Source organism: Ursus maritimus, unplaced genomic scaffold, assembly GCF_017311325.1.
Source record: "Ursus maritimus isolate PB19 unplaced genomic scaffold, ASM1731132v1 scaffold_6, whole genome shotgun sequence".
NCBI lineage: Eukaryota > Metazoa > Chordata > Mammalia > Carnivora > Ursidae > Ursus > Ursus maritimus.
In genome coordinates this window covers 78,856,126-78,882,359 of record NW_024426774.1, presented here as the reverse complement: position 1 = coordinate 78,882,359, position 26,234 = coordinate 78,856,126, and the positions used below count along the sequence as shown (strand labels likewise).

The window sequence follows — 26,234 nt, the reverse complement described above, 5'->3', positions numbered from 1 at the left end:
CAGTGTCACCTGTGTTCTTCAGGGTGCCCTGACATAGAAGTTCAGAGGTATCATTGTAAGAAAGAAGTTCTCTACACGTGGCCAGGTTAGGTGCACCCTGCTTGGTGTGGGAGGGACATGGAAGGGGGGCCAGCACCCAGAGTACAGTATTTAAGTGTTGGTTGCAGTATAAGCAAGTTGTGTGCTGTTCTGTGGTTTTCCCATAGTTATAACAGTAACCAGCTAAATATGGAAAACTTGAAAGAATGGAATATTTAAAATCTTGGGAAAAAAGAACACCAACTCATTCTTCAGAGATGTAGTACAAAGGTGCATTTTATAGACTCCCAGGGAAGGACATGATATGGGCCTAAGGACCCATCCTGCCCCAGGTGTCACTGGCTTCCACCCCAGCCCCTACCTCTCATCTCCAGAACTAGACTTAAATATAAAAGTAGGAGAAATTACATGTTAACTGCTGGGCTCAAGAAGAATTCTGTCTATACGCCACAAACTTTTAAAAAATTCTGCTGAAAATGTTTTCAGATTTACCAACTGAAATTTAAAACCTGTTGCAAATCCCATATCACCTAATTTTTTTTCTTTCTCCTTCCAGCTTTATTGAGATATAATTGACATATACCCTTGTGTAAAGCTGGATAAGATTTTTTTTTTTTAGCTAAAAAAAAAGATTTTTTTTTTGAAAAATGTACTTTCTTTTCTTTTTTTTCAGATTTTATTTATTTATTTGTCAGAGAATGAGAGTGTGAGAGAAAGAGCACAAGCAGGGGGAGCGGCAGGCAGAGGAAGAAGCAGGCTCCCTGCTGAGCAAGGAGCCAATGTGGGACTGGATTCCAGGACCCTGGGATCACGACCTGAGCCAAAGGCAGATGCTTAACCAACTGAGCCACCCGGAGTCCCTGGATGAGATTTTTGATCTCCACAAAGAAATGGATAGCAAAGTGTGTTAACAGTTTGCCTGGTGACTCTAGGGCATCCATGAACAGAGATACTCATTGCCATAGACCAGCTGCTTGTTCTGTTTCTGCTACTGGAGAAAACCTCACTCAAACAAATGTGAGGCACTCCTTAGGAAAAAAATGCAAATGAGATGAAGTGGGGCTTTGTTTTAAATGTACCTCGATGGTTTATGATTGTGAATGTAACAAGAAGCCAGCCTAGGCTTCTTCATTGACCACCTCTGTCAGAAAACAACATACTTTTATCATAAAGGTGATGTCAAGGGGGGGGGGGTCAGAAGAGGCCCTGCACCGAGCAGATCTGGAGGGGCCAGGACTGGGAAAAGGGCTGGGGAAGGAATGACAGATTGGAGTTCACGGCCAAGGGGACGGTGCGTACACAAAGCAGCCAGTAGCTCTGTTCAGGGGCACCTGGCTCTGTCAGTTAAGCATCCAACTCTTGATTTGGGCTCAGGTCATGATCTCAGGGTCTAAAGATCCAGCCCCAAGTCAGGCTCTTAGTCCCGCTCGGCGCTGGATGTGGAGCCTGCTTAAGATTCTCTCTCTCTCTCTCTCTCTCTCCCCCCCCCTTCCCCTCCCTCCCACTGTACACATGTGCTCTCTCTCTTTCTCAGAAGAAATATATTAGGGTTTTGCTACAAGATATTGCGAGAGTGGTGACTTTCACAAATTAGTCTTCATATACTAACTTATGAAGAAGGAAAGTTAAACAAAAAATCAACTCAAAAGATAACAATAAATGGGAAAAAAAAACCCACAAATGTTTCTGTTTTCCTGAGAATTTGTTAGTGAAAAGCTGAAAGTCATTTGTTGTTTTTGGGTTTCCCTAATAATGGGTTTTAAAAGATGATGTTACCTCTGTGTACAAGGAATTCTCATGCATTCACAGTATATACCATTTTACAGCCGCCAATTTTGTTCCATTTAATTTTCCCTTAAAGGTCCTTTTGGACCTTTTTTTGACTCTTTTATATTGCCATGATGTTACGGAAATGACAATGTGTTGTGTGGTTTCCTGTTCCTGCATGGCCCTCACAGCTGTGAGCACTTACCTTTAAATGGAAACCTCAGTCTCTCCATGCTCTAGCCTTGGGAATGATAATACCTTTAGTCAAGAGAATTTCAAGAAAAAAAAAAATCTTATCCAGTACAGAATGGCTTTTGGCTTTGAAATATGAGTCGGTAGAAAGGTCAGTCCTCAAAGTAGCTCGGTTATCACCACTCCTCATGTAGGATGCTTATATCACTAACAAACTTTGTTGAATGGAGAGAGGAGACATGAGGAGGCCGTCCAGTAGCCCCTCTGCTCACAGGTCCAATGAGCCTCCCCTCCCCAGCAGCTTTGTCACATTGCCCTCTGTATGAGTCTCCTACGTCTGCTGTAACAAAATATCCCAAACTTGGACAGCTTAAATCAACAGAAATTTATTCTCTCTCAATGTCCTGGAGGCTAGAAGTAGTAATCAATGTGCTGAGAGGGCCACACTCTTTTGAAGGCTCCAGGAGAGGACTGCTCTTTGCTGCCTCTTGGATTCTGGTAGTTGTTGGCAAACCTCGTTGTTCATTGACTTGTGGACATACCACTGCTGTCTCTGCCATTGCCCACATATGGCCGTCCCTGTGTGTCCCCTCCTCTGTGTCTTCACATTGCCTTCTTATAAGGATGCTAGTCATTGGACTAGGATCAACCTTAATCCAGTGTGAGCTCTTCCAAACATTAATTGTATCTGCAAAGAACTATTTCCAAATAAGATCACATCCTGAGGTTCTGGGTGGACATGATTGGGGGGGGGGGCACTATTCAATTCTGTACAGCTTCTATAACCAAAATGACCTTACAATGGAATTAACTTGTATTATAGACTAGCAGATTTTTGTTGTACATTACTCAGGCCACAACTTAATTTTGAATTTCATAAAGTCCTAATCTGTGGCTTTCCTCCAAATGGATCCATTTTATTTCTTCAGAGAGCCTAGGACACATGTTTTCAGTGTCTGGATTAGTTCCTGCTTTTTAATGTGATTAGTAGCCAGTAACCAACAAGCTTGGTTAGATAAGGGGATATGGACAGAATATTATAAACAGGCTTGCTTCCTCCCCTAAAGAGATATTTCTAGTACATCTTCTGGGAGAAGGAGAAGAAGCCGGGGAAGGTAAATAAGAAGAAGCAAAAAGGGACGCCTGGGTGGCTCAGTTGGTTAAGCAGCCAACTCTTGATTTCAACTCAGGTCATGGTCTCAGGGTCCAGGGATTGGGCCCTATGTCAAGCTCCCCACTCCTTGGGGCATCTGCTTCTCCCTCTCCCTATAACACCCCCCACCCTGCTTGTGCTCTCTCTCTCTCTTTCGCTTAAAAAAATAAATCTTTAAAAAAAAGAAGCAGCAGCTAAAAGCTTCATGCAAATTAGCTCAAGCCAGGACACACATACTCTTCCATCATGAGCACTGTACAATTGTGCAATTAGGAAAGGGATTGTTTAAAAAGAGAGAGGGAGAGACTTGCTGAAATTTCACACCAGATTTGCTTAAGAATACACATACTGATGCACAGAAATTTTAGAAAATATAAAAGCACAAAGGAAAATCCCCACGATTGTCTCCCAGTCCCTCCCAGAGAAAGCCCCTCTAAATATTACATATAGATGCTATATATGTATATATGTTTATAAATACATATGTAAATAGTATGTAAATACATGCACATATGTATATCCTTCCTAATCCTGCTCGTCTGTCTGTCTATCATCTATCTCTCCATCCATCCATCATCCATCTGTCATCTATCTGTCTGCCTGGCATCTCTCATCTACCTCTCCACCTGTGGCAGTCAGGACCCCTCAGGTCTCCAACTACAGGGAATGAAACTGAGCAGCTGGCTGCTTCACCTTGATTCCCATTGCTGTCCTCAGCCAGGGACCTGGTGTGGCAGGTCCCTAAGTCAGGCCCAATCTTGGACAGTGCAGGACTCCTCTGATGGGTGTTCTTAGCCTGAAGACTCCCGCTGGGCTTGATCAACTCTCTCAGAAACGCGGTCAGACAGTCCCATCCAGTTTCCCTTCGGCCCCCGCTCCCTCACCTGGGATCACTCTGCACGGCGGTCTGAGGCGCCCCGTTTCTTCGCGCTCCCTCCCCATCTTCTCTCACAGGAGTTTCCCCTATCCATCTTTTGTGCATCTAAATGCCCTTTGAATGTCTGGCACATGCCTGACCTGGCCAATATCTATCGATCTGTTCATCTGTGCACCAAGCATATTTTACAAAACTGTTAAAATATTGGTCTCTTTTGTTTAAGCAAAGTGAAGCCAGGTTCTGAGAAAAATCTTGGCTGAGTGTTTGAAAGGAAATGGTGACATAATGTTTCAAAATGAACGCAAAAGAAGCTTCGTGGTAGTACCCCAACTCGGTGAGTTTATTTAGTCCCGTTTCACCTTCTGCCTGAACTTGGAGCAACCTACATACAGATCCCAGAAGCCTTGCATGTTACCCCTTTGCAGATGTGCTCATATTCCAAGAGGGAAGCCAAGAAGAGGACCCAGACATTCCCCAAGGCCCCAAGAAGGCATGTTTGAATGAGCGTTAGTGGGACCTGGGAGTTTATTTGACTCTCAAATCCAGAGGAAACACAGGGAATATGATTGAGACTCAAAGATTTGCATGTTGTTGCCACAAACGAAAACTCCTCTGCAAAGCTCTCCAGGGTATAAGGAGCTGCCCGGTCTGTTCCCAGGGCCTGGGAAAAGCAGCTGAGCCAGCCTGTCCCTGGACACCAGTACGCACCCCCCGCAAGAGGCCATGCTAGTTTGAGGAGCTGGAGTACTACATATAATTTAAGAAGACTACATTTAAAGACACAGTCCATATGACTACATGAAAAACAATTCTTATCTTTCAAATTACATGGCTCTGGATATCATTAGAGTTGTAAAAGATTTTCTTTGGACTTATTTCAATCACAATCATGTGTTTTTTTTTTTTCACATATTGGAGGGGAAATCTCAGCCAATGCTAAATCTCCAACATGTCCGTGGCATTCATGGAAACAAAATTAGATTGACCCTTTTCGCTCAGGGCGGAGGTGCAATATTGTGATATAACAAGAAAGATGTATTTATTGTCTTTGTCCCCAGTACCTTGCACAGAGCTCCTAAAAACCTTGCCTTTCCTGAGAGGAGCATTCTTTGTTATTCACAATGGACCATTTTCAACCCCGGCTGAGTTTCTGCTAATGAGGTAACTCTTGCCTGAGTGCAGAGAGCTTCTGGAGGTGGGCTGGTTGCCAGAAGAACCCACCAAGTAATGAAAGGGTTGTAAGTTTCATCCCCACCCCAGGACCTGCAGGGGGAGGAGAGGGGCTAGAGATTGAGTTCAACAACCAGTGGCCGGTGATTTAATCAATCAAGCGTATGTAATGGAACCTCCAGAAAAACCCTACCAGGGTCAGAAAGCATCCACGTTAGTGCCAGGAGGGTGGCATGCCTGGAGAGGACACAGAAGCTCCGCACCCCTCCTCCCGCACCTTGCCCTAAGCCTCTCTTTCATTTGGCTCTTTCTGGGTTGCATCCATTATCATTGACTGGTAACTGAAGGCAAGTGCTTTCCTGAGTTCTATGAGCTATTCTAGCAAATTATCAAACCTAAGGAGAGGGTTGTGGGAACCCTCAATTTTACAGCCAGTCAGTATGGGGGGCCCAGACTTGCAATGGATGTCTGCAGTAGGGGCAGTTTTATGGGACTGAGCCCTTCATCTGTGGGGCCTGTGTTAATTCGGAATTGGTGTCAGAATTGAATTAAACTGTAGAACACCACACTGGTGTCTGGAGAGTTGGAGAACTGGCTGGTATAGGGAAACACGGCCACACATTTGATGTGTCACAAATGGTGTAAAACAGAACAGGTCAGAGAAGGGGGCTCAGGAAATGGTCCCGTTATGTGACCTTTAAGAAGTTCATGAAACCTCCCAAGATCATAATAACGGCAACCCCTTAACAGAAACCACTGCAAAAGTTTGCAAAACACTTTCAATACACAAAATAATGGCTAAAGACGCCAGCCCACCCACCAAGGCTTTAACAGAGGTGGAGTGTTGATTTCAAATGTGCTGGTATTTTTTTTTTCTTTGTCAAATTTATCGAGGAGTAATTTGCATATGATATGAATGAATTCTGACTATTGTATATACCTATAAAATCACCACCACAGTCAAGAGCCAGACAATTCCGTGAACCTAGAAAGGTTCTTTATTACTCTTTTAAAATCCTCCCCTCCCTCTAATCCTGACCCCAGGAAACCACTGATCTGTTATTGCCACTGTTGATTAATTTTTGTTTATTGGGGGGGGGAGGGGGCAGGAGGGGCAGAGAGAGAGGGAGAAAGAGAATCTCCAAGCCCAGTGCAGAACTTGAAAGGGCTCCATCTCATGTCTCTGAGATCATGACCCGAGATGAAATCAACAGTCGGACATTTAACCGACTAAGCCACCCAGGCATCCCTAAATTAATTGGTATTTGATATAAATTGAATAATAAAGTATGGACTCTTGTGGGTCTGGCTTCTTTAACTCAGCATAATGTTTTGGGGAGTTATCCATGTTGTACAGGTATCAATGGCTCATTCCTTTTTAATACTGAGAAGTATTCCACCATATGGTTATAAGACATTTTGTTCATCCATTCACCTGTTGAAGGACATTTGTTTTCTGTTTCCCCCACCACCCAGTTTCTACTATTGGGATATTGCTGCTGTGAACATTTATATACAAGTCTTTTGTGGAGGCCTCTGTTTTCATCTCTCTTGGATATATACCTCAGAGAGGAATGACTAGGTAGTGTGGTACAAACAAGTTACAACATTAAGAAATTGCTGTCTAGTCCCCATGGGCTGCTATAGGAGAATATCATAGACTGGGTGGCTTATAAACAACTGAAATTTATTTCTCACAGTTCTAGAAGTTGTTGAGTCCAAGATCAAGGCCCTGGTGTCCAGCAAGAGCCCATTTCCTGGTACTTACACAGCTCTTTCCTCACTGCGTCCTCATATGCCTGAAAGGGCAAGTTAGCTCTCTGGGGTCTCTTTTGTAAGGGCACGAACCCCATTCATGAGGACTCCAATCTCATGACCTTATCATTTTCCAAAGGCCCCATCTCCTAATACTATCCAATTGGGGATTAGCTTTCAACATATGAATTTGGGAGGGACATGAATATTCAGTGTACAGCTACTGCCAAATTGTTTTCCAAAGTCACTGAATCATTTTCCATTGAGATTTCCAGTTCTGTATCCTTGTTGACACTTGATACTATCAGTTTTTTTAATTCTAACCACTCTAATGGGTGTGTAGTGGTATTTCATTGTGATTTTAATTTTCATTTTCCTGATTATAAAAGATGTTGAACAAATTTTCATGTGTTTATTGACCACTTGAATATCATGTTTTATAATATATCTTTTCAAATCTTTTACTCATTTTTGAGTTATTTATATTCTTGAGTTATAAAATTCTTTATTCTGGATGTAAGTCTTTTCTGAGATAATATGCATGACAAATATTTTCTCCCATTCTGTGGCTTACTTTTTTGTTAACTTGTGTATTTCAAAGAGCAAAATTTTTTCTTTTGGTAAAATCCAACTTATTATGTTTTGCCTTCTGTTTTTTTTGTGGGTGTTTTGCCTTTGCGCAGTCCAAGGTCATGAAAATTTTTTTTTCTTCCAGGGGACTTGTAACTTCAGCTTTTGTGTTTATTCTATGACACAGTTTGTGCTAATTTTTGCATTTGGTGTGAGGTACGGGGTAATTCTCATATTTTTCCACATGGATGCCCATAGTTATTTCACTGCAATGTCTTCCTTTTCATTGGTTCCTTTGTTAAAAATCAATTGCTATATATGTGCAAGCCTATTTCTAGACTTTCTATTTTTCCTTCATGATGTCATTTCTATTGTTTGATCAATATTGTGATGTTATTGCTTTATTATTATTGTGGCATTATAGTACGTCTTCAAATAAGTCTTCTATCTTTGTACTTTTTTTGAAAAATTGCTTTAAGCATTTAATGTCATTTAAACTTCCAATCAGATTTTAAGATCAGCTCATCCATTTCTATGAAAAAAATTCTGGGATTTGGTTGGGATTTTACTGAATCTACAGATCAATTAAAAGAAAGCTGTCTTCCCCAGTAATATGGAATCTTCCATTAACAAATATGATATTATTTAGGTCTTCTAATTCATGTCAGCAATTATCTATAATATTCAGTGAAAAGTCCTTGCACATCTATGTTGAACTTCTAAGAATTTCCATTTTGACAGTACTTATAAATGGAATTTTAAAATTTTCTTTTGCTACTAGTATTTAAAGTAATTTGCCACTACTATATTAAAGTGCTGTTGATTTTTGTACATTAGCTATATGTCCTGTGACCTTGCCAAATTTACTTTTTAATTCTAGTAGCTCTTTTGTCTGCAAGATTTTCTACAAAAGCAGCGTGTCTTCCATAAATAGAGACAAACACAGAACTTCCTTAGTGATTTTGTCTTAATGCTTTCTTATTTCTTGCCTAATAAATAGAAGTGTTGAGAGTGATACCCTTAAGTATGATGTTAGCTCTGGTTATTCATAAATATTCTTTGTCAGGCTGAAGAAGTTATTTACACTTCCTACCTTGCTAGGAGTTTCTTATCATAAATGGGCACTGAATTTTGTCGAATGATTTTCTGCATCTAGTGATACAACCATTAATTCTATTTATAGTGCGAATTACATTGATAGATTTTTTCCCAGCGTTAAACTTGCATTTCTGGTATGTACATTCTGTGGTCATGATTTATTGTTCTTATTACATATTGCCGAGCTTGATTTGCTAATATTTTACTTAAGTATTTTTGGTTTATATTTTTTTCTTTGCATTATGTCCACCTGGTTTTGGTGTTAGGGTAAAGTTGGCCTCACAATGTGAGTTGGAAAACAATGAGTCCTTGCCATTTCTATTTTAAATGATATTAATATAGCCACACCAGCATTCTTATGCTTACCATTTGTCTGGTGTATCTTTTTGCATTCACCTATTTTCAATTTATTTTCATCTTTTTAACTACACTGTGTTTCTTATAAACAATATATTTGAATCTCGTTTTATAATCAGTTCTGGTAATCTCAGTTTTCAACTAGAGCCTTGGTCCATTAATATTTAATGTAATTATCATGATGAGAGGAAAAACTCTCTAAAGGCCTGATATACAAGGGAAGCTATTTTAGATTTTTTTCTTAGCACAACTGTAAATAAACTTTGTTCCAACCAAAAGCCTGATTTATGGCCCACCGTGCATGCACTGTACAGCTGCTTTGTGAATGAGTAGCTTAAAGGAAAACCATCTTGTCCTTGAGAGATCAATGTTCTTGCTCCCTGCATTCCTTTATGATAAAACTTGTGATTCCTAACTATATGTTAATCTATAATCTTTTGAGGTTTTACAATATTTAAAAAAGTACATAAGCCTGTAAAAATGGTTCATTCTCTGAAGCACTTTCTTCCCTGTGAAGAGCATGTTTCCCGGGCAGCTGTCCTAACTTGGGCTTGAATAAAACTCTTTTTCTTTCTTTTAGAGATTCTAAAAGGTTTGTTCAATTTGCACTGACATTGTTATGGTTAGATTTAAATCTACTATTTTATTACTTATTTTCTCTTTTCTTCCTGTTTTTTTTTCTTTACTTTTCCTCCATTCAGTTTGATTATTTGAATACTTTTCAGAATTCTATTGTAATTTGATCATTGTCCATACCTCTTTGCATTATGTTCACTGGTACTCTACAATACAGACTTCTCAACTTTTCACAGGACACTTTGAGCTAACATTATACCACTTCACATAAAATAAAGAAATCTTATAACCATGTAGGTCCATTAAATGTACTGACTTTTAACCATCCTTAAGAGTGAGAAAGCTATTTGTTTCCACAATTTTAAATCTCCTGGATTCCTCTGACAATCATGGCTGAGGCCTTAATGATAAATTACTGGATATTTTGTGACTATGAACCCTCCTGGACATCATAGCCATACTCCCCACCATTCTATGGCTCCTCGTAAGGGTAATTTCTAGGACATTGAATCTAAGGAAGGGGTAGCCTCATGTGGCTTTCAACCAACACTTCCCATTCAAGAACAGGAGTAGACAGATTCTTGAGAAGCCTGTCCGTAGACTGCCAGTGATATCCTCTGCCAAGTTATGATCTACAGCAACTATATTTTCTGAGAAGTAGAGGAAGACCTGACAACGTATAGACGAATAAATACCATGAGACCGATTAAGAGATGATAAAAGGCCACAAAGAAGTATGTGTTATGAGGGCCGAAAAGTGTATAATAAACACTGAGGAGTAGGGGAAAAGATAATTGAGTAGATTATATCAACCCTAGTTGGAGTGAAACTGGAAAGATCTATAAAAAGCAGCAGATTCTGAGCAACAGACCCATGTTGCATCCATGGTGGGGCTCTGGAATGGTGCTGTGATAGTTATGAGCACCATTTGGCCCATATTTCTTTTCCTTTTAGGCACCTGGTAGGATTGCATTTTCAGCTCCATCATGTGACTAGGCCTGGTCAAGTTTTGAGTTTGAATGAGTTTCAAGGAGTGATATATATATCATTTAAGAGATGGGGCACTTGCTTGCTGAGATGAGTTTCCATAAATCTTTTGCCCTCTGGCACAGTGCCCAGCAATGCTCAATATGGGTCCCGCTCTATAAGCCCAGAGTCCTGAGTAACCATGATGAATAGAGCGTTCTGCTGGCCAGTGAGAAACCAGTCGTGTAAACAAGAAACACACCTCTGTTGTTCCAGGCCAACAGAGGTTTCGAAGGATGTTTATTACCACAGCATAACCTGGCCCTCCCTGGCTATCAGAGAAGATTGTGAGCTCTTGCTTCTGTTAAAACCAAACACAAATGGAAACCAGACTTGAAAATTTGCTGAGCAGACAAAACCAGTTTAGTCAGCAACACTTAATTTACCTTGTTTTGTGAGACAAGCCAGGCTAGCTTGACCTGGGTCTCTTTTTGCATACACCTCTGAAAAATCCTTAGCAAAACTTGAAGATGTTATTTATTTATTTTAGAGAGAGAGAGTAAGCGGGGAAGGGGAGGGTCAGAGGGAGAAGGAGAGAAAGAATCTCAAGCAGATGAGAGAGAGAGAGAGAGAGAGAGAGAATCTCAAGCAGACTCCCTGCTGAGTGTGGAGCCCAATGCAGGGCTTGATCTCATGACCCCAAGATCATGATCTGAGCCAAAACCAAGAGTCAGTCGCTTAACCTACTGAGCCTCCCAGGTGCCCCTAGCAAAACTTAAATAGTTCCCTAAAATTGATATGAAATAACCACTAAAAAATTCCCTTTCATTTATGAAAATTCTAATGTTGTAACCAATCACTATAAAGAACAGTCTCTGCCTTCACACTGGATAAGCTGCTTGCTCACAATATATCAACAATCCTCATTTCATGTTTTGTTTTGAGTGCTCCCGGTCTGCAAACGTCTTTTTGGATCCGTACACAATAAACTCATGCTAATAACTACTTCAGTGATTCATTGGTTTTACTTTTCTGGGTTTTTTCCTGAACTTTAGGTACTTCTGAAATCCCTAAAACCAGCTTGGTTCCAGGGACAGCTTTTATGAGGCCTGATGGTAAAGCACTTCCTGAGGGATTCCTGACAGGGCTTCTCTAAGCTGAAGTGTGTCCCCCTCAAATTTATGTGAAATCTTAACCCCCAGGACTGCAGAATGTGACTGGATAGGAGATAGGGTCTAGTTAGAGGTAATTAAGTTAAAATGAGGTCATAAGGGTGGGGTCCTAATCCAGTAGGATTGGTGTCCTTACAAGCAAAGGAAGGGGTACCAAGAGGGCGCACAGAGGAAAGGCCACACGAAGACACAGCAAGAAGGCAGCCAGATGCCAGCCCGGAGGAGAGGCCTCACCGGAAATCAACCCCGCAGTCACCTTGGTCTTGGACTTCTCCGGAAGTGTGAGAAAATACATTTCTGTGGTGTAAGCCCCCCAGTCTGTGCTCTTTATTATGGTGGCCCTAACAGACCACTATGGGATCTCTGTCTTCCTGATTGCTTTGTGTGTCTTTTTAATTAATCCTCATTATTTAAATTTGCCACAAACTCAACTCCTTAAAAACAAAAAGCGTAACTAGTTCCTGACTCTACACACATGTAAAAAGAGAAATTTCAGAATCACAGTAAAAACGATCCTTACTGTATGTCAGATACTGGAAAGGTACAGAGAATGTCAGAGGGAGCTGTACCCATCGACCTTACAGGAAATTAAATAATAAGCCCAGCTAATTTTCTCTTTTGTTTGAAGGGTCGTGGACACATTAAACTCGGTCATAGAAACATTTCCTTGACAACCACTGGCTCTGACGGGTAAAGGAAATCAACGAAGGAACCCAGCAATGACCTAGCAGGCACCTCATAATGATATAAAATAAAAGACAGAATGGAGGAAGCTTTAGCCTCACTCCTAAAGAAAGGAAAGAGACGATCTGCAAGCCCCAACAGGACATTTAACATGGGATTTACCACTTCTCCGAGGCTGGATAGCCCTGAATATGTGTGGCTTAGAACCTCAGAGAACAGAGGCCAGGAAGATGACCTGAAGAGATGTCAGAAAATCTAACAAAGAGAAGGGTGAGTGGCAGGATTTTATTGATGTAGGGCGCAGCAAAGAAGCTTTGAGAAATTCATTTTTGGTGTAAAATCTTGAAAAGTCTTCTTAGCTTGAAGAATGGTAGGAAGGAGGGCTGCCAGCTTTCAAAGCAACAATTACCACCTGCCTGCCAATGGCTTCCAAGTGGGCCCCCACCCTTCAGACTCCTCTTTCTAAAACTAGGGAAAAATTATTTTCAATGGCTTAGAGGTATCTCAAACTCAGCGGGTCAATAGTCACCACGCGGCCCCCACCAACACCTGTTCCTCACTCATAATACCATCCAAGGAAGGTCGCAGCCTAGCACCCCCTGTCTATGTCCTCCTGGCCTCCCTCATGCTCTCATCAGCTTAGAGCAAATGCCCACATCTTTCACCATCTGGCGTTAGTACACCAACATGGCAGGAAAAGTCATTTAAAAGCTATTAACCTCAGAATTTTTATTAACTATAAAAGCAAATATCAGCTGTGACCAGTAGATTTAAATTCACTGAGGACTAGCTCAGTGATTTGCTTCTTTGGAGAAACTGAACTTTCAGAAACTGAAAGGGGTTGCTCGGTCCTATTTTTTTTGGGAATAAATGAATGATGAGTAAATGGACAATTCAGATTCAGGGGACCGCTGGCCCAATCACACAGGACTGAACTTTTATCTTTAAAATAAAGGTGCTGGGTTTCACGATCTCTCCGTTTTCTCCCAGGCTGTGAGCCTCATCCTCGCTAAGGACCACAGCTGGTCCTGGGTGGTGAGGGGCGAGATCTGGAGAACCACAGCCCGGAGAGAATCCATGGCTTCGCCTCGCCAACCCATGGCCTGGATATAATGTCACACAGCAGCCTGGTACAACAGGTTCTCCGGGAGCTACTGTTCACTTTACATAATCATTGAGGAAGCTATAGGGAAACTATTTGCCAGCCAACTCATGGGGCTTTTCACATGACACTGAGCGTATTTTTTCCCTACCGCAGCCCGACACACCCAACTCACCGTTGAGAATGCGCGCACACATGCCGTCGAAGAGGGTGGGCTCTATTGAAAACCACTGAGCTAGGAAACTCTCCTGTCTGTTTGTAGTTCTAGGCTTTTCTCCCACGTCAATGACTTTTATTAATGAAGGATGCAATTTCCTAAGAAACCTCTATGGCTTGAAATGGCAATAAGAAAATACAGAAGGGGGCACCTGGGGGACTCGCTCAGTGGAGAGAACAACCCTTGGTTTCGGCTCTCCGGTTTCTTGGTTTCCTGATCTCAGGGTTAGCTCAGGTCATGATCTCAGGGTCGTGTGATGGAGCCCTGCGCGGGGCTCACGCTGAGCAGGGCGTCTGCTTGCGAGTCTCTCCCTCTGTCCCCCCTCTCCCACTTGCTCACCCTCTCTCTTCTCTCTAAAATAAATAAATGAATCTAAAAAATAAAAAATACAGAAGAATAAGCAGGTTCCCGGTTGTAGGGTAAGAAAAGAATTTACAGATGAAAAGAAACAGGGCAAATGTTGATAGCTTGCGCCTCGTCAACGCTCCTTTGCCTCGGCATCCGGGCATTTAGCGCAGTTGGTGTGCAGTGGGTGGCTGTTCTGGTTTTGAAAGAACTGCTTCCACCTGCTTTTCTGTGATCATTCTGGTTGTTCTCTAAAGATTTAAAGAGTTTGCTTTTCTCCCTAAGTGTTTCTTTTCCAAATCCATTTCCATGGCTGCTCAACCCTCCCTTCTGACAAAGGAAGGACAACTTGATAACTAGCGAGGCTTTGTTCTTTTTTCCTGCACTTGGGAGCTGGAGGGGGTTCTAACCACACATAAAGGGCTCACAGCGTAGGCTGGTTGAAAATTGATTTACACTTCAATCATTGTTTCTTCAACCCAAAGAAAATGAACCAAGTAAGTGTTTGTGAACCAAATTTGAGGAATTCCAATGAAATAATGATGGCAGTGTCCCTCTGTGGCCCTGTACTGCTTAAGCTCCGAAATTGCCACATGCGTGTAGGGGACAGATCTTTCAGGCTGCTGGCGAACAGAGCCTGCAGCTGAGACCCTGTACAGGTGGAAGGTAAGGTATTATCCAGTAGGGGACATTTAGGAGTCAGATTTGCCTCTTCCGTGTTAGTGAGTCTCTGACCTTTCCAACATTCTGTTTTTCCAGCTCTTTCTATTTCTCCAGCCTGCTCCAAGCATTATCCCAAGCAATTCGTGTGGTTGCATCATATGTGTGCACGCGTGTGTATGCGCGTGTGCACACACATGCACCCTGCAGGCCCCCACAGCCGGCACCATATTTCACTGCCAATGGCGGCTGTGGGCTAACTTCCAAATGTTTTGTTGAGAGCTCCTGTCCGAAGGAATTTGCTTCGGTCCTGGGCTGGGTGAGCACCAGACACCTGCCCTCCCCCCACAGTGGGTCAGAAGCAGCCCTGGGGGAGGTGCACTTGCTGAGCCCTTGCAAGGGCGTAAGTTCACTCCCCAGGCAACTAAAGCCAACCAGCCAAGGCTCCATGGCCAAGACTGTCTGAGGTTTAGGCCTTATCCCCATTTCTATGCCAACAGAGGTCAACCAGATAGCCTTTCTTGCGTGGAACCTCCTCTCAAAGGGCGAAGGGACATTTTTTTCATCACCTACTATGTGCCAGACATCTATGTGTATTTTTTCACACCCTCCTCGAAACCACTCTGTGGGGTCAGATTAATCATCCCATTGTACACACGGGAAAATGGAGGCACAAATAGATTGAGTCACCTGCTCAAATGATACAATTTGTAAGGTTCACCTCTGCCTTATACCCTGAGCTCCCTACATTCCTGGCCAGAGGAAACTGTCTACTTATAGTTGAACCTCTCACCTCCTAGCCTAGGCACCTGAATAAAATGAAAGGAAATAAGGAGATAAAAAAGCACAAGAAAACGTTGCCTCCCACGCCCACCAAAGAGTCAAGTGTGTGGACAGCACTTCTCTAGGAAAAGCTGAGACAGCTTGATGGACCAGAGGATGTGGTATCACTTAGGACGTGAGGAGAGCTCTGTGGGTCAGAAGCGCTCATGTAGGTGGACTTGTATTATTACTAACACCCAACTCTGACACCAATATCGATGTGTGTGATTTATCCCACAACTCCGAGCAATTAACTCGAGAGAGTGTGAGACCCCACAGGTTAAGGACTCAGTCCCACAGGAATGTCCTCCCCACCCACACTCCAGGTGCCAATCACGAGTCTAGGTTGTCATCTGTGCCTCCGATCAACTGGATATAGAAATGAGATTATGCTAAGTGAGATAAGTCAAGCAGAGAAAGACAATTATCATATGGTTTCACTCATTTGTGGAACATAAGAAATAGGAAGATCGGTAGGAGAAGGAAGGGAAGAATGAAGGGGGGGGGAAGGGGGGGGGAAACGAACCCGTGAGGACTATGGACTCTGGGAAACAAGCTGAGGGTTTTAGAGGGGAGGTGGGGGGGATGGGCTAGCCGGGTGAAGGTTATTAAGTAGGGCATGTATTGCAATGAGCACTGGGTGTTAGACGCAAACAATGAATCATGGAACACTACCTTAAAAGCTAATGACGTACTGTATGGTAACTAACCTATCATAATTTTAAAAAATGCTGTTGGTAAGGGAAAAAAAAAAGAAAGAAGGTTTCAATGACTCCCTCCTCTGATTTGATTAATTTGCCAGAAGGGCTTACAGAACTCAGAGAGGCATTTAACTGCCCAGATTACCAGTTTGTTCTAGAAGGATATAACTCAGGACCAGCCAGATGAAGAGTGGCGTAGAGTGAGGTATAGGGACAGTGTGTGGAGCTTCCAGTCTCTCTCCAGACACACCACTGTCCCTGAATCTCCACGTTCACCGACCCAGAAACTCTCAGAGCCTGGTTTTTTCTGGGTTTTTTTGTTTTTTGTTTTTTAAGATTTTATTTATCTATTTGACAGAGAGAGAGCACAAGCAGGGGGAGCAACAGGCAGAGGCAGACAGAGAAGCAGGCTCCCCGCTGAGTAGGGAGCCAGATTCGGGCTGGGTTCAAGGACCCTGGGATCATGACCTGAGCTGAAGGCAGACGCTTAACCGACTGAGCCATGCAGCCGCCCCCATTTTGGATTTTTATGGAGGCTTCATCACATAGGCACGATTGATTAGATCATTGGCTATTGACCAAGCAGAGCCCTTCTCTTCTCCCCGGAGGTCTGGTGGTGTGGTGGGAAGTTCCAACCCTCTAATCACATGGTTGGCTTCTATGGCAACTGGCCCCCAACCTCAGATCACCTAGGGGCTTTCGGAAAGTCACCTCATTAACATAAAAAAAGACACCTTTGCAGCTGTCGTCCCTGGAAATTCCAAGGGTTTTATGAACTCTGTGCTCTGAAAGGGGATGAACACCTAATATATATATACATATATTAATATATTATAATATTATATATTAATATAATTATAATATATAATATTATATATTAATATAATTATAATATAATATATATTATAATCACAATATTACAAACACCAAATATTCTGTACTTACTCTATGCCAGACACCATTTTAACGCTTATGTGTATCAACTCACTTTAATTCCCACACAACCTGATCTCCATTTTACAGAAAAGAAACTGAGGCCCAGAGGAGTTAAGGAACCAGTGCAAAGTCACACAGCTGTGAGCCGTGCAGCCTGGAATTGAACTAAGGCATATGGCTTCGCCATCCATGCCCTTGGCCACACTTTACTGCCTTTTAAATGACATCACTGGAGCTAGGACCCCTTGAAGGGAGGAAAGTCATAATCCAGAGAAAATCATGAAAGAAAATTCACCCGCAAGCAAATGTTTTTAAAAATCTTTCCCAGATCCTGGGATGCCTGGGTGGCTCAGCTGGTTAAGTGTCTGCCTTCGGCTCAGGTCATGATTCCAGGGTCCTGGGATTGAGCCCCAAGTCGGGCTCCTTGCTCAGCGGGTGCTCTCTCTCTCTCTCTCTGACAAATAAATAAAATCTTTAAAAAAATCTTTTCCAGATCCAATGCAGCTGCCTCTGGCAAGCTACTTACTATCATCCTAGCTTGATTTAAACTTACCGTCTTGTCCTCGAAAGGACATCTTGTCCCTCCTCCGTCAACTGATTGCCTAAGGGTTAAAGGCCCACCATTCACGTCCACAAGCTCGTGCCCACTGTGGACAGGTGCTCCCTGACGGTGTGAGAAGGAAGGACACTGGGACACTTCTCTCCCACTAGTATCAACCCACCTCTAGCTTTTAGGCTCAGGGAGCAATTCTGCCGTTCAGTGGTGGCAGTGCGTCAGAAGCGGAACACCCCCAGTGTGCTCGCAGCCTCCTTGATAAATCCAAGTTCAAACTGAGTGTCACTGGGGAAGGAGAGGTGTGGTCCTGGACATGGCCGGAGCTGGGGGAGAACAGCCTCTGCATGGTCTTTCCTAGTCCCCACCCCCACCCCCATTCATTTATTCACTCTTTGTGTGGCATTCACTCCTGCCTTCCAGCCCTGCGAGGCTCAGGGCTGCGTGCTGGTCCCGGGAATGATGGCAGGAACCGCTAGGAGAGAAATCACGGGGGTCACCTGCCAACTAGTTTGCCAAGTTAGGTTGGCAAAGGGATGGCAAGATGAGATGAGAGGAGGGCAGGGAATTCTAGCCTAAGGGGTCTGGCAATTTAGGATCTAAGGCCAGGAACAAGCATGCACAATAAACAGAGGGGTAAATTGAATGAAAAGTAAAAGCTCTCTGTAAAGAAACTGAAAAGCAGCCTGGAAAGGCAGTGGGAGGGCAACTCTTCGCTATATCTTTTGGATCCTGAGCCCCATAGAATAAATTGTACCCAACAAACAACTTCCTGATAATCGTGTCTTTATAATAAAACTAACAATGAAGAACCGTAAGCACCTGGCATCTGGTAACTCAAAGGCTCAAAGAAGCAAGAAGAGCCAGCAGGAGACGTGAACCCAGATGTTTGAGTTGGGGGTGGGGGTGTCTCTGCTCTTAATCATGACATACTGTCCCTTCACCCCCTGGGGACAACAACCCCTGCCACATTAGATTGTTGTGAAGCTTGAATAAGGAAATTTCCAGGAAGCACCATCCACGTGAGGGGCCCAAGGTCTGTGCTCAGTCAGGCATTTTCATTTGCCTCCTCTACTTCTCTCATTTCTCATTCACTGTTGTCCTTGAAGATGGACTCCAGCACAGCAAGGTGCCAAGTGAATATATCACGGGGGAAAGGAAAAAAAATCAGAGGGAATGAAAGCGCAGGGGGAGAGGGAGAGGGGAGGGACGGCAGGGAGCACCAGTCAGGAGCCGACATGCTCTGGAGCCTCAGGCTTCTGCCTCTGCTCAAGTCTCAGTCCTGGCCCGTGCTGGCCTCTTGGACCTCTCAGATGGGTTGGAGGAGGAGGAAGATGGGGAGAGATGGGACACAAAAGAGACCGTGGTAGCATTGCCATGTTTCTCATTTAGCAAACTGACTCGGGAAAACCAGGGAGAAACAGTCCACCTGCACTAAGAACCGTCTGCCTACAGTGAATGAAGTGGTGCCATATTTCAAACCAACTGCCCACTAAGAGCAAGCCAGCCGCCATGCCGTGTCCACGAGGGGCTATGATACAATGGCAGCCAACACTCACCGAGTGCTCACTGCATGCTGAGTACTCACAAAACTAAAAGTTTAGTAAGAATTGCCTGGTGACCCTATGAGCTAAGGGGTATCATCATCCCAATTTTACAAAACTGAGGCAAAGAAACGATCAGAATCTTTTCTGGAGCCATACATTGGACTCTGCCCATTGAACCAGTTCTGAGAAAGATCACTAGCTTCACTGCTAAGTGGATGTGAGCCCAGTGCACTCAGAGGTAACACATGGCTTCCCTCGCATCCCTCCGGGCTCCATGAGTTGAAAACTCAAAAGGATGGGGTGTCCGGCTGGCTAAGTGGGTAGAGCATACAACTCTTGACCTCGGGGTTGTGGGTTCAACCCCCATGTTGGGTGTAGAGATTATTTAAAAATAAAATCTTTAGAGAGAAAAGAAAGAGAGAAAGAATAAGCAAGAAAGCAAGAAAGAAAGAAGGAAGGAAGAAGGGCAAGAGGTAAGAATACAAGGAAAGAGATTGGAATAGGACAGAGCTGTGTGTCTTGTCCAGACTGCCCTTAGTCAGGCAGCATGCCCTCGGTCAATTTATTTTAGTTTCCTTTGCCTTGTTTTCTTCGTCTGTGAAATGTGGTTATTAAGTCATGCATGATAGTAAAATGTAAGAATTTAATAAAGTCATAGGGGTCAAAGTGACCCCACACAGGGCTGGATATATTAGTTGGATATAGTCGCCTGCTGTGACTTTGGCCATGAGATTCAACTGGGGACACTAGTTCTCATATTCGAGCTATTTGAGTTTTGTCTCTGCCCCCTTTGCCCACCATTAGGGGTGTGTTCTGGTGAAATGTTCAGCAAGAGGGAGAAATGCGTGGGACAAGAGACCTGGAGAATCTGATTCATTGGTATTTCGATAGTTCTGGAACAGCTTCTCTCTACTGAGAAAGCAACTCCTCAGTGGATAAAGATCTGTGGAGTTGTCACATGTAACCCACAAATCACAGATCACTTTTCAGATGACTCAGACTTTCTGCTGAAAGAGCACGCTGGTGACTGCTGGCCTTGGGAAGGCCCCTTCCTCAATGAAAGGGTGAGTTCAAGGCCCTTCGCTCAAAATACAACCGGACTGCATTAAATACCAGTTGCTTTCAAACTGCTTTCTAAATCTGGCCCTGGAGCTTCTCTGGTTTCACATTGGGCCACAGAAGGGCCCCAGCACACACTTAATACTCACTGTGCTGTGGGTGACCACAGAGTGACCCGGGAGTGACGTGTGGGCGACCCCCGTGGAGCCAACACAACAACAGCTTCACCCCTTAGAGGTCACAGCAGTGCCCTCAGCAGATACTCTGGTCGGCTGAAAATTATAATTTTATTTTGAAATGATCATTAAAAAAAAAAAAGTCCAAGTGGAAACAATTAAACTTTGGGAAAGTCAAACAAATGCTCCTAGCCAAGAAACCCCGACCAGAAACCAAGCTGTGATTGGCTCTAGATGTCAAATCTAGAGAAAATTCAGGGGGACGTCAGAGTCTCAAGTTCAGAGGCAACACCAAAGAGGGAGCAGAGCCCAGTGCTATAAATAGCACGTTCTGGGAAAATCACAAGAGGTGGTATTTAGAAAGCCACTGGTGAAGGCAAGGTTGAAGAATTAATTACTCAGAATGGGCTGCCAAGAGGTGGCTTTGATGTGATCGCAGATAAGCCTCCTCCACACTGCTGGGAGTGGGGGTTACGCTAAGCAAGTAACACCGAATAACTTGGATTTAAGTGAAATCTTCGGGGGATGAGCTGTGAAATGAACACACCATGGCTCAGAGGGGCCACCTTGGGAGTGGGCTAGGTTCCCAGCTGAGGCCACTTCCTCCATTGTAACAACACTGAAAGGATGGAAACATCTAAAGACAGAATGGGGTGAGGAAAGGGGACCTCAGAGTCAACAGGCCCAGTGTGAGGAGAGAGCAGCCCTTGTTCCAAACGTAGCATTGTTTTAGGTCAAGATACACCAGCTACTCTCAACTTAAAGCCAAGAAACCATAAGTTCTCAAACGTGGGCAATCATGGAGGTGCCTGTTAAAATACAGTCAGCCAGGTTCCACGCCCGGAGACTCTGCGATGGGGTTTGGACATCCAAATATTCATCAGTCCCGCTGAGGTGATTCTGAGGCCTATGGCGGGAGTCTGGAGTCTGGAGTCCCAGACTCTTCTCCCAGTTTCTGACAACTTGGCTTCCTGTGGAACTTGGCCAGAAGGAAAGAACGTGTCGCCCTGATGAGTCTAGCATCTTGCTGAACAGTTGGAGATCCGCATTATGAATCAATAAATTGACTTCCAACTTCATGTAGGGGTCTCCTTCACTCGCTGAATCCACCCTAGATGTGCTGGATTACTTTTTGGGAGACTTTGCCCCCTTTACTATCTATTTCTGAATGAAGTCCTCACTATAAAGTATTGTGTGCCCGATGAATTAAATAGCTAATTGTAAAAGGGGAAAAAAGAAAAAAACGCAATGCTTGTGGGGCGCTTGCGTGGTTCAGTCAGATAAGTGGCCAATTCTTGATTTCAGTTCAGGCCATGATCTCAGGGTCGTGAGATCGAGTCCTGAGCCAGGCTCTGCACTCAGCACAGAGTCCGCTTGGGATTCTGTCTCTCCCTCTGCCCCTCTCCCTGGCTAGGCTCACACTCACTCTCTCTCTCTAAAATAAATAAATAAAATCTTTAAATAAAAAAAGAAGAAACATAATGTTTACATGTCCTTTGGTGAGATACAATCTCTGCAAGCAAAATAGGAAACCAGAGGCGATAAAAGAGTACATTAGGTTTGAGCTCATAAAAATTTAAAACTTTTATAGGATAAAAAGTACCATAGTCTAAAAAATTTTAAGTGACAGAATGAGAGAAAGTATTTTTGATTTGCATGTAATACTCCAAGGTTTAAAATTTAGATAATTTAGTGAGTTTCTACAAATCAATTAAAACAATTAAAAAACAGCAGAGAAAAATGGACAGGATGCGATACTTGCATATAATAATTGGGACATAGTTATAAAAAATTCATTGTTTATATGAAACTTCAACTTAACTGAGTGTCCTGAGTTGTATGTGTTTTTTTTTTTTTTTTAAGTCTGGCAACCCAGAGAGGATATGAATTTCCAATTTACAGAATGAGAAACACTAATGATCCAAGATCACTGAAGAGATGTATACAAGTTAAAACAAACATGCCTAACCCATTTTTGCTCATTCAAGTGGAAAACATTAAGAAGCAATGTCCCTTGTGGGCCTCGATAAAGAAAATATTTAATATATTAATATTGAATGCACTGTCTCTGAGAAATGTAAGACCATAAGGAGTTTCCAGAAAATTCTAGCAGCTGTGGTATAAGACCTCAAATTAAGGTCCAATGCTATGTGCTACCTTGACATTTGGTAAAGCTGGGAGGGTCCTGAAGAACGTCCCTGCAAGCTATCCTCCCCAGTCTGACTGCTTGCTGGCCAAACAGCCCTCCTTACCCATGGGACGGGGCGAGGGACCTTCTCATCCCTGAGTATTAGGTGTCAGTCTCCCGACAGCCTGTGAATTATGCAAAACAAGCCAATCACGGCATCCTGTGGGAACCAGGAGGCACCTCTCTTCTTGTTACTACAAAGCCTTACTCCCATACCCCTGATTGTTCCCTCTGTTCCCAAGTGCAGCACCCATGTGGCCCTGTGTCGTGTGCGGTGTCCTCGTCCTCTGGGCTGTGAGTGTATGTATCTAATTGGTGTCATCTTTTTATTGTCAGCTGTCACTCCTTATTCCTGGGGCAGGAATCCTTCCCTCATCAACCCGATGAAGAGGAGGTGATTAACAGCAGGTATCCACTTTCGAAATTTCACTTCCGACAATATATCCTATAAAAATACTCACAGACACAAAAAGAAATGCATGCAGAAACACGAATATTTGTACATTTTAAAAGTGACAAATTGGTAGCAACCCGAATAGCCATCCATCAGGAAATGGTTAAATAAATTATCAATGTAATCTGTGAAATACTACCTAACAATTGAAATGATATAGCATGAATTCCGAGACTTGTTATATTTAAGCAATGCATTATAATATAACCACACCCAATTTATGCAAAATAATAGACACCTACGTGTGTGTGTGTGTGTGTGTGTGTGTGTGTATGCATATAGACACATATAATAAAGACAGGGAAGGAAAATGCCAAACTGATCAAAGAGGTTGTTTGGAGGGTGAGGAGAGGGGCAAGTGGAGGCTTTTGTGTTTTTATGCTGTGTAATTTTCTACTGTTTGAGTCTCCTACGCTGAAAATGCACTCTAGAATCACTTAGGTGATGCGATAGAATTTTAAAGGTAAGAAAAGTGTATCAACTATATGCAACACTCTCATAGGCTAACACCTGGCTTGTAGTCACGTAGCACAACTAAGCAATAGTCTGAATGTGCCAGCACGCAAGACATCGCCTGGGCCTTTACGCTATGTGTTGACTTAGCCTGTTAATTTTTTCTCCCCCTCTCTCCAGAAGGAGTCCTAAAACACCTCATTCACATATTCGGGATGAATCAGGTCAAGACTGACATGCCTGCTAATGCATTTCTGCAAATCCTTTTCAATTCCTTTCCTACCCCATCTTTTATTTAACTTCATCATCTCATGCAACATGTTAAAAACAAAACAAACAAATGACAAAAAGTATATAAAGAGAAGGAGGATGAGGTCCAGGGAATGAGAGAAAAGAAAAATGGTTAAGTACTGTTTATCCTAGTGTGAAAACCAGATGAGCCCTGGGTAACAGTTTCTTCTTGCTAAGTGAAAACCTGAATTTAACTAAAAAATGATAGATATGTCCTCTTCTTTTCCTCTCTTTAAAGAAACCATTTATTTGGCTAGTGAATGACAAGCAGCATTAGTGAGCCATTACGTACTTGATGCAGATCCCAAGGGAAGTCACCAGAACTTGGGTCACACTCCATTGACCAAAGCCTATCCCTGCCCTGCCCTGGCCCAGTCCCGCTCAGCCTTCTCCATTTGCCCTGAGGACAGACTCCCGTCTCCAGCTCCACCCTGACCCCTCCTCTCCGTGGGGGCGCGCTTGGCCATCTCACCACGCTAATGCCGTCATTGAGAAGGGCCTCCCCGAAGATCATCATGTAGAGAGGTTCGTTCACGTGCGCCTCCTCGAACACAGCCAGCACAGCCACGGGGTCCACGGCCGAGATCAGACTGCCAAACAGCAGATTCTGAAGCAGGTTGACGTCACTGAGGCCGAAGGCTTTGATCTGGCAGATGAGGTAGAGGGAGAGGCCGATGCCAAAGGCATTGATCAGGGCCCCCAGGCCTGCCCACCACAGGATGGACCCAATGTTCTCAAAGAAGGGACGGGTGGGCATGAAGTAACCACCTTCCAGGACGATGGGTGGAAGGAGGTACAGGAAGTAGATGCTTGAATCCATGACAGGAGGAGATTTATGGTCCGTGCCAAAGATGATGGCGCCCACCAGAGCCCCAACGATGATGAGGAGGCAGCTTTCCGGCATGAGGCCCGGCAGTCTGTGGTAAAGATGGAAGCCTAGGGAAGAGCGNAGAACCACATTTAGATGTTTGCAAATAAAATGGCTCTGGCCACGAAGAAACCAGGAGAATGGTGTAGAAAACGCCTTCTAAAATTAAGTACAGGGGACCTTGGGTAGGCTGGCGTTCATCCCGGAGCCTCAGCACCCCATCTGTAGCAGGGACTGGAAGTGTTGCCAGGGCTTCCCTCAGGTCAAGTACTTAGCATGCCAGGCCCAGTGCAGGTCTCAGAGCAGTCCTCAGCCAGCTGTCCCCTCCCCCTCCTCCTCCCTTCTTCCCCACCTTACAGGGTCTGAGAGAGCAGTGGGAGAAGAGGAGCGAGGAGGATGGAGCTCCTCTGAATTCCTGCAAAACCCACCTTTGAGGCTTATTCGGAGTCAACCACAGTTACCTAAACATCAGCTTCTTCCAAACTTCCCTTCCACCAAACCAATAAATGAAATTCAGTCCTTTATTGTATTTTCCTTATTTAACCAATGATACTGCCATCTGGTCAGCCACATAAGAAGGAAATCAAGGGGTGTCTGGGTGGCTCAGTCGGTTGAGCATCTGACTCTTGGTTTTGGCTCAGGTCATGATCTTATGGGTCGTGGGATAGAGCCGCAAGCATGGGGCTCCACGTTCAGTGGGGAGTCTACTTGAGGATTCTCTCCCTCTGCCCCTTCCCCCACTCATGCACTCTCTCTCTTTCTAAAATAAATAAATAAATCTTTTTAAAAAAGGAAGGAAATCAAGTCACATTCCCTGAACCCCCATCACTTTGCCCCTCCTGCAACCAGCTCCCTATTTCACCATCAATGTCTCTCAGTAGTAGCCCCTTAAGACCGTCTCCTTCTCCCTATTTGTACAGACATCGCCTTTATGTAGGGGCTCCCCATTTCCCATCCTGACTTTTGCACTGGCTTCCTGATCTCCTATCTCACCCTCAACCCTCTCAGCACATTCCACCGGCTGCTTCCAGACGACTTTTCCAAACCACGTGTATCTACTCGTCTCATTCCCCACCTAAGACTCTGAAGGCACACAAAGCATCTCACAGATTTTAAACTGAGGGTATTTGGGAAGCATCCTGGGGCCAAGACCAACCCACTGCTAAGCACTCTGTGTGGCGTGGAGAACCAAACATGTTGTTTACAATTCCAGTTATTGATGGAATTTCAGAAATAAGACATTAACAAATGAGAAGACAAAAACAAGGCGACGCATAAGAATGCAGTGAAGTATATACTGACTATATCAACAAACCGGAGAAGAAATCAGAGCACAGCCGGCCACTCTGGGGCTCTCTCCAAGTCAATATCCCTCCCACCCAACACTACCCTTATGCATCCTACGTTACAACCAACCACACACCTTTTCCCTGTGGTTCCCCTTTCCTGTCATTTATTGCTGCCTGGATTATTCTTTTCTTCAACC

General features: G+C 43.7%; 1 protein-coding gene across 1 annotated transcript in view; it reads right to left on the bottom strand.

Annotated features, from left to right (window-relative positions):
* Positions 1-26,234, bottom strand: part of SLC9A4 (solute carrier family 9 member A4) — a 65,350-nt gene that overhangs the window by 34,325 nt on the left and 4,791 nt on the right. The window contains exon 2 of the mRNA XM_008699104.2: positions 24,353-24,816. Coding sequence (XP_008697326.2) covers positions 24,353-24,816 — 464 coding nt within the window. The remainder of the gene's footprint in view (positions 1-24,352; positions 24,817-26,234) is intronic.